The sequence below is a fragment of the Ylistrum balloti genome, unplaced genomic scaffold (assembly GCF_031769215.1).
Source record: "Ylistrum balloti isolate Yb309-2 unplaced genomic scaffold, AGI_CSIRO_Ybal_v1 Utg370120, whole genome shotgun sequence".
Classification (NCBI taxonomy): Eukaryota; Metazoa; Mollusca; class Bivalvia; order Pectinida; family Pectinidae; genus Ylistrum; species Ylistrum balloti.
The window spans coordinates 1,165,212-1,174,132 of NW_026782137.1; the positions used below are offsets into that span (position 1 = coordinate 1,165,212).

The window sequence follows — 8,921 nt, forward strand, 5'->3', positions numbered from 1 at the left end:
ATGTCTTTACCTAAACCTTTCAATGTTATACAAAACGAAATAGCATTCAACAACACATTTTATTACCAAATATGAACATTTTCGTTGTGCAATAAAAATATACTCATATAAAAATGACAACTATTAATAATCCATTAGGATATGCATCATTGCTTTGAGTCCACTTGTATTCATAACACAAGATCATCAGTATGTTCTCGTTAAGTTCTTTCAGAAATGAACAATTAATGGTACATCGCCATGGCGTGTATTATCCATTATTCTGCCATTTTCTTTATCTTTGTAAGCCTTGTTCCTAGTAGATTCTGAAAATAAAAAATGTGAAAATATTAACATCTTGTTATTATAATTGAAATTTTAATCATTTATCCTAGAATTACTTTTATCCTCAACCATCAAATAATTTCCTGGGATTTACCAAATAAATCATATCGACTAAAATAACTTTCGGCGAACAATCCATTCCCTAAATTCATATGTATTGATATACACTATTTCTTCCCTAAATTCATATGTATTGATATACACTATTTCTTCCCTAAATTCATATGTATTGATATACACTATTTCTTCCCTAAATTCATATGTATTGATATACACTATTACTTCCCTAAATGCATATGTATTGATATACACTATTTCTTCCCTAAATTCATATGTATTGATATACACTATTACTTCCCTAAATTCATATGTATTGATATACACTATTACTTCCCTAAATTCATATGTATTGATATACACTATTTCTTCCCTAAATTCATATGTATTGATATACACTATTTCTTCCCTAAATTCATATGTATTGATATACACTATTACTTCCCTAAATTCATATGTATTGATATACACTCTTACTTCCCTAAATTCATATGTATTGATATACACTATTACTTCTGAAATTACAATAACTCTGCTAAATATTTCACCTTATTTCTTATTACATAACATTAATATGATTTATCTATACAGCAGATTGAAAGTATATAATTACCTCAGACTGATTTTTGGCGGTAACCGTCTGTTTCATTTATCGTGTCAGGTCCCGGAACATGTCATATCGATGACATGAACATCGCTTTGTTTTGTTACATCAGATTTGTAATAGCCCTTGTTGCGAAAATGTTCTTGGGTGACATTCCCGGGCTACATAACATCAGCTTAATCTACCTCACATAGTGTCAAACTCTAATAGTTTATTGAACTCATGATCTAAGTAGCCCAAATCGTTCGACTCCTCAAGTAACGACAGAGATTTCTGTGGCCGACCAATGTCAATACTCTCGTCGGAGAAAGCGGAGTCATTTTTGGTGAAATGGAAATGTAATTCTTCATCGCACGATAGTTCTTCCGACTCTTCGTCCGTGTGGTATAAACTGTCCTCGCTCACAGGAAGGTATTCGTCGGTCTGTCCTTCCATCTCGTATAAACTATCCTGGCTGTCCAGTGATTCCTTACTCATCAGACAGATATTGTTTGCCTTGAGTTCCTCTACTTTTTCATTAAGGATCAACATTTGTCGCATCAGTCCAGCATCTTGGTCCATCAAACCCACCTTTAAACACAAAGAGATAATGTACTTATAGATCAAAGGTTCAAACTCATATTTTAAAAAACAACTTTCATTCTTGAACGAATCCCCGAAGAAAACGATCGATAAGAATATTTAAAGAAGTAAAAGTATCATTGAAAATTGAATACAACACTTTTGGTAACTTGAAAACCTGAAAAATATCAGAAATGATAGAGAAATAGATTGTAAGTGTGTGTTAATATGAAACAATAGAATATAAACCTTGTTTCATGAGTAATGCTTACCATCTCCATTCTTAGCCGAGCTAGAGCGGTTCCAATAGATGTTGTTTGCTCATTTGTATCAACTGTCGTCGATGATCTTTTGCATTCCTCAATAGATTCCATCCTCCTCAGATACATCTGACGGCAGCTGTTGTTGATGTCTATTCCATCTAGACATCTAATTGGTTCTTTCACGTTTACTCCCTCATCTTGTATTTTCTCGGTCTGAACCATGGTAAGGCTCTATATTTTCAAGTCAAGTCGCAACTGATGATTCTGTGTAAATATTGAGATTTTAGTGATTTTGTTGTATATATATATAAAGTGTTAAACCCCACGCGGACTTGTAGACAAAAGCTTTGATAAGTATTATTGTAGTCTCTATCTGTAATGACAGTAGAACAAAAGACACAATACTTATCGCTGTAGGGGAACCCATTAACGAGTTAATTGTGATTCCTCTTGTCACACAGTAATTTATTTACACAATAGTACTGAATATACAGCGACCTCCCCGAAGCAATTAGAAAGGGAGAATAACCTAGAGTTGCGAGGCATGCAAATTTTTGAGAATATTTTGAATACTTCTGTACCTTGCAACATATCTATGAAGTAAAATAGACAAAACCATAGAAGTATATAAACTAATGGGTTGTTAGTATATGTCCCCCTGTGTTCTGCTATTATTAGCTATTAGTTCCATTAGCACTGTCGAATTTACCAGCACCCTCTAGACTTCAATGATTCAGTTGGTTATCATCATTTCCGAGTCCAAGAAGGACGAACCAGTTGTATAATGCCGTTAGTTTCATAATTGGACTATACCGTATCTAATTCAAAATTTGTAACGAAAAGGGAAATAAATAAAATAAATGAAGGAATATCTTCTATAAATGGATATAAGCATATAAACATGTATGTTGCCAACTGTATATGAAAGCTTCAAATGGATATTGATAGGTAATGTCGATACCTCCGTAGATAAGACGAGGACTCCAGTGGGGGTTAAATTACCTCACTAATTAGTATCACGGTTAGAACCAAGCCAAGCAGAACATATTTGTGGCACTGCGAGTGTCATTATTACCTACCAAGGGAGGTGTTATTAACACAGTAGAAAGAACAGCACGTGATATTATGTTCGAAACAATTATCAACAATTTCCAACTAAAAGATATGTTTAAATACAAAGCCCTGAAAGTGAAAGTCAATAACACACGTAAGAATATGCTCAGAAACATAACACGTCCCACTGTTGCAAAACGTTGTATGTGTATGTCACACCCAAACCTATAAAATACAAAGGAAAGCAATTAGATTGCAGAAAGTATGCTTTATTCTATAATATTTGCTAAATACATTTAAAACACTACTACGGTGTCCTAATTAGACTTGATCAAATTACCTTGTTATGTTTTACTATTGCGGAACATCTGAACGTATACCACTTATATTTTTTTCAGGAGTCCCTGTGTAAATCTTCCTTTTGCTCATGTTTTGCACTAGTTTCTTCTCATCGAATTAGGATTCCGTTAACGTGTGGTTGTGGTAAATGTTTTTTACGCCAAGAAGTGTAACTGGTCGCTGTTTTAGAGACTTCCAAACGTATTCATGGTAGTAAGCGGACAAAACCTTTTGTATACATTTTGTTCATAAATTCAATAAAGAATATTGACTAAAATGTAAGTATAGTAATTCTTATCATGACGATTTGTTTACCAACAATTTCAACAGATTATGTTTAAAATGATACAAAATTATACATATGTTACCTGAAAAAAACCCGCATCGTGTTATCATCATTCAAATATTGTTTTATACAGTATATATGAATTCTCTGGATGCATGTTTGATACACATGGAATCGAATATTATTTGAAACTCTTACAAAGATCGAATCAATTATACATATTGAATACATATGCTTATTTAGGAGATTACTTGTAAATATTTACAAACCAGGTTTGTCAATTCTGTATATTTTTTTTCAATATACATGTTTCGTAACAGTACGTCTTTCCGATGGGATTTGGATGAGAACAACACAATTTTTTAGTTTGTTGAGTTATTTTGTTAGGAAAAAATGAATCACAATGTGTTTGGTAACCACTACTTTAGGCAAGTATGTTCACTTTTTCCTAAGAATGTGTTTCTACATGGTGTTTACTAGGCTAATTGAAACTATTTTAGCGTATGTTCACTAGAAGGAGAAGTTTGTGGAGAGAAATTTACATCAAAAAAATGTTACCCATTTGGGGATTGTATTGTATTCGGAGTTCATAGTGAAAACTATGTACAAGATGTTAGTGTTAACCGAATTTTGTCTGGTCATGATCCAGATAATCAGCGAACTGAAACGACGAGACGATGTTTGTAAACAAGTTTTCTAAAACTGTTCAGCCTTTATGTAATTTGATAAAGCAAATAATTCACTAACGTGTTTCGCTATAAAAGGGTATCCCGCTGAATATATAACAGAAACTTTCCAACCGAGTGTGACAACATGTCGTTTCAAAATTTGGAGATGGAAAAAAGTTATTTATCGAGATCGGCTTCCATGGACAGTTTGTTGACTGAAGATGAAACTGAACTGATGAGACAATATATGCATTTTTATAACGAAAGAATCATCACTACAGAACAATTCAAGAAAAATGTAATGGATTCAAGGCCAAGAAATATTAAAGAACCAGTCTTAGACACGGCCATGGATACTCTCCGTAAGGAAATGGTAAGTCGTTTTAGCCGTATAGAAATAATAATCAGTCTTCAGTATTATTGTTTTATAATTGTTGTGAAATTCTACGCAATATTTAGAATAAATAAATGAATGAATGTCCCTTTGTATCAGTTATAACATATCTTTATTTTCGTAAATGTTACAAATAAAAGTATATAAAGATGTGTTTATTATTCTATCAATGTTTAATTTATCCTAATACAGCATTTTGCATATCTTCATTTTTTGTTTCATCGAATAACGTTTATATATATAGCAGTTATTGTGAAAAGAGATTATATTTAATTGTATCTGTTCAAAGATTCATCCCGTTTAGTCTAATCTCAAATAGTCTTGATGTATACTGTAAAGTATAGGTGTATAGTTAAATAAGAAATGTAAATACGGAATATATATATATTTAAATTGCTTCATTCATTAACACCTGGTGTTATCGTATGTGTTCAGTTAGTATTAAATTTAAGTTAAAGATATTTGAATCATTGTTTACATTAGTACAATTTCTACATCTCACATTCCTTTCCATCATCATCTTGTTTCATATTTACCTGATACTTATACGGTAATACGTGTACTTTTAAGTGAATTGTCAGTGAGATGATAAAGGTACTTCACCAATATCGACCAAATCAAAAACAATAGAACTCTAGCAACATGTGATGTAGAAAAACGTGTCTTCTTCTGCAAGTCTATGTCATTTTACATTATACGAATTTCAAATACTATCATTTACATTACAATACCAAATGTAAAACTGTGTTGGTGAATCTGCGATATTGTTACTTAAGAATGTGTTATTCTGACCTGGAATTCCCGGGATATCATTATTACCAGAAAGGTGGGCGATTCAGAATGAAACTAGTTGAATCAAGTTGCTATGAAAGGCAAGTGGAAATTTAAATCCCGGTCTCAGATAACTGAATCTTGAATATAATCATGCTATTTAATCTTTAAACGCTGACACACGTTCTAATTTCAGCACAGGAAAACGTCGTAAACATCTTATCTCGGTCAATATATTTAACCATGAAATAACAGTATGACTTAATAACACCTGTTACTTTACAAACAAACAATTACACACCATTTGATCAACTTATGATTTGATCTTCCTAATTGCTTCAGTAAACAGCTTTTACAGAAATCCAAATATGTCTTTACAGGCTGCAATGATGGACAAGGACCTTGAACTTGCTAAACAGCTTCTGATCCTGCACGAAACTATCGAAGATTTACTGGCAGAGGATAACAACTGTGAAACATGTAACAGTTCTGACACGTGTTCAGAGATAAGCATGTGTACCTCTTGTTCACTTAGTAAAAATACCTTAGAAGATGAGCTCAGTGTTTCTTCAGATGAGTCTGCACACAAAAAGTACTTATCAGTCGACTCTGAGAAGGTTGACAGATGTACACCTGTCAAACAACTCAAAAGACGAAGCCACGGAGGCCATCAGAAACAAAACTCAAATGATTCGGGATATTGTTGCATTTTCCAAGATCTTGAAGTGACGATTTAATGAAAAACTGAAACAACTTCAGTAATTACTCAGGACATTATCATAATGGTTGTATGTATAAAATGTTATGTTTACTCAGACTACAGGTAATATTGAGCACGTTACTTCACGTTTCTGTATTCAGATCAGTTGAATATTAATGTTTTCTGTTATAAACCTTCTTGTTGTTGTTGTTGCAAATAAATATGTATGATAGTTCTACTTATTGTGTTACTGTTCTTAATAAATACGTTGTAAAATGGCAGTGTGAATATATGAGTGTAATACCTTATATTCATTGTCTTAATCCTAAGGCCTCTAGCATCGCTGACGAGTCCTCAGAGGATGGAACAGATTCAGATTCAGTATTTGGTATTTTTTTTTTTTTTTTTTTTATTTCCTAATTTTTATTGATGCGTTATTCACTGCTTGTTAATATTTTGTACAACCAAAGGGAAAGACAGATAAAAGAAACTTTTACTGTGAAAACACACCAAAGCCTCACAAAATTAAAAGGCTAACAGTAGCTCACACGTTTCCGAATGTCATCTCCCTTATACTTAATTGCAAACCGTAAGGACCGGCACATATAAAGTGTACACATAGCAAGAAAGTTGATTACATAACCAGGTTACATCACCCAAAAAGACGAAATTGTAAAGGATCTTCGTTATGAAAGTTAGGAGTTAATAATATAATAATAATAATAAAACACTGAGACAAAAAATCTCAACGGAATGTATAGTTGTGATGACCCATATTTCTATTCTTGTTCAGACCTTATGTAATTCTAATATTGCCAGTGATTCAATTGGTCCCACATAATACATATTATATATGTTTATTCATTGGAAAACCAAAACAAATCTTCGTCTAAGTAGGGGAGAATTAGTTTTCTAATTATAAGTTTGTTAATTATTTTAATCCTCACACAGACTTTTTGCGAAATACTATTGTTGTATAAGATTATCGCACCTTGAGGTGACAAAGATGTGTTAGATATTCTATATCTAAAGATCAATCAGGTTTTAACACTTGGAGGTGGTCTTACTGTGGGGTATAACATTTATACGGTCCAGTATACCTCAATACCAAACATCTTTACACGTCAACAGTACAATATAGTCCCTGTTTTCAGGGTCACTCTACCTTTGTCTAGTCTTTCTGTGGTGATCATTCGGTGTTGTATCGTGAAGTCTAGTGTGTGAGATGATAATATCAAACATAGCGATAATAATCTATGGTCATTCGACAAGATCTTGGCGTGGTGTGATACAACCACAGGCAGAGCATATGTTTAAAATTACAAGTATATGTTTAAAATCATTGACACCTTCATGACAACAAATCCTACTTTAACCTGAAAATAAAGGATTTTCTTTTTCAGATTTCGTTATTTCCCAAACTTTAATCATTTCAGATTTAAATCGATCGTATAAAGAATTATAAAAACTGGAGCGATTACACTCGTTTTGTACAGTAAATTATGAAAGATCTCTTATATTAAGCTCACTAATCAGTTAATGAGTATGGTATCTAATTAACAACTGGTCTATAATTAAAACACCAGGAAATAAGTAGTCCAGAGTTTGTTGTTGCCTCCTACTTTGGTTTGGCACTGACCATGTTCATAATTAAAATTATCGCCACCTTTTATGAAAATTAAAATTTACAAATTCGTCGTCCGTTGACATTTCTGTTGTTGTCTGTGTAATAAATTTGAAACACAAGTCTTTGATCAGCACCTCATTCTATATTGAGGGCAGTGGATTTCCAGGTCATTCAAAATGTTCAAAAACATGTCACATATTGAGTAAATGGTGTTTTAACATATTCGATCGTTTTGTACACTGACGAAATATATAATACGAAATGATCTAAACGAACATAACTGTGAAAAGAATTATGATTGATTTAAGCAGTGACATATTGGACAGTTACATACAGACACATATAGTTCCGATGAAGGATGAGCAAGGTGTTATAACTGCGAACAGTGCTTCAAGAATATAAGTCCAAATGCTTTTTACTGACAAACAAAGCTGCGAAAAGCATCCAGTTTTCCAAAATTTAAAGCAATATGCATTTCTTCAAACCTTGGGACATCATAAGGAAACGAAGCAATCAAAACTAATACCCGAGTGCCAGTATTAAAAATTTCGATAATAATAAATATTGACATAGAACATAGACAAAGAAACGGTCATGTTGTATAGGTATGTATTTAACACTAGTGTATAAAACCAAGAAATACCAACATGTTAGCATATTCATGGTTCAAATTCAATCAAACTAGGACAAGATATGAATAAAGGAAAGATTTACACTTAAACACATTGGATCTTCTCATAATAACCATCGACTATCTTTTGAATTTCTGTGTTATGACTTCATGAGTCAGTTGACGACATTTTGCACGAAAATCGTGATAAAGCACTCATAAAATAGATTTGTTTTAGTTTCGGAAGTCCCCGAGGTTTGCCGTTACCTGCTTGCTACGTTTTAATTCTCTCTAATGGTAGCACGGTTCAGAAAATACACATCTACTTGTTGCAATTTCTAAAATTATCTGATTTATGAAAATTACGAAATTTATTTAATTATAGGGCTGCTGCACCTCTCGGTCTAGATTTTGAATTTTCTTTTGATCACTTTGCATTTTCCTTAGTCGCCTCCTAGGCTTCAAAATTTTAGCATCACTGACAAGTCTTAGAAGGATAAAACAGCTGTATGATGTAGTTTAGTTCATGGTTTGGCTCTACTGTATCTCACTCTAAATTATTGGTGCTATTCACTTGTGTGTCGTTTGTATAATCGTATAAATGGTTGTTTAGAATTGTAGATATTGAACTTTGCAGTAGAAATAAGATACTGAATAGAGAGTT

At 32.7% G+C, this 8,921-nt stretch overlaps 1 protein-coding gene across 1 annotated transcript; it reads left to right on the plus strand.

The window, feature by feature from the left end:
- The first annotated feature begins 4,321 nt into the window (after positions 1-4,321).
- LOC132550342 (uncharacterized) lies at positions 4,322-6,057 on the plus strand. The gene is made up of 2 exons (XM_060214389.1): positions 4,322-4,528; positions 5,701-6,057. Exons 1-2 carry the CDS (start codon positions 4,322-4,324, stop codon positions 6,055-6,057), a joined length of 564 nt encoding a protein of 187 aa, XP_060070372.1.
- The last annotated feature ends 2,864 nt before the right edge of the window (positions 6,058-8,921 follow it).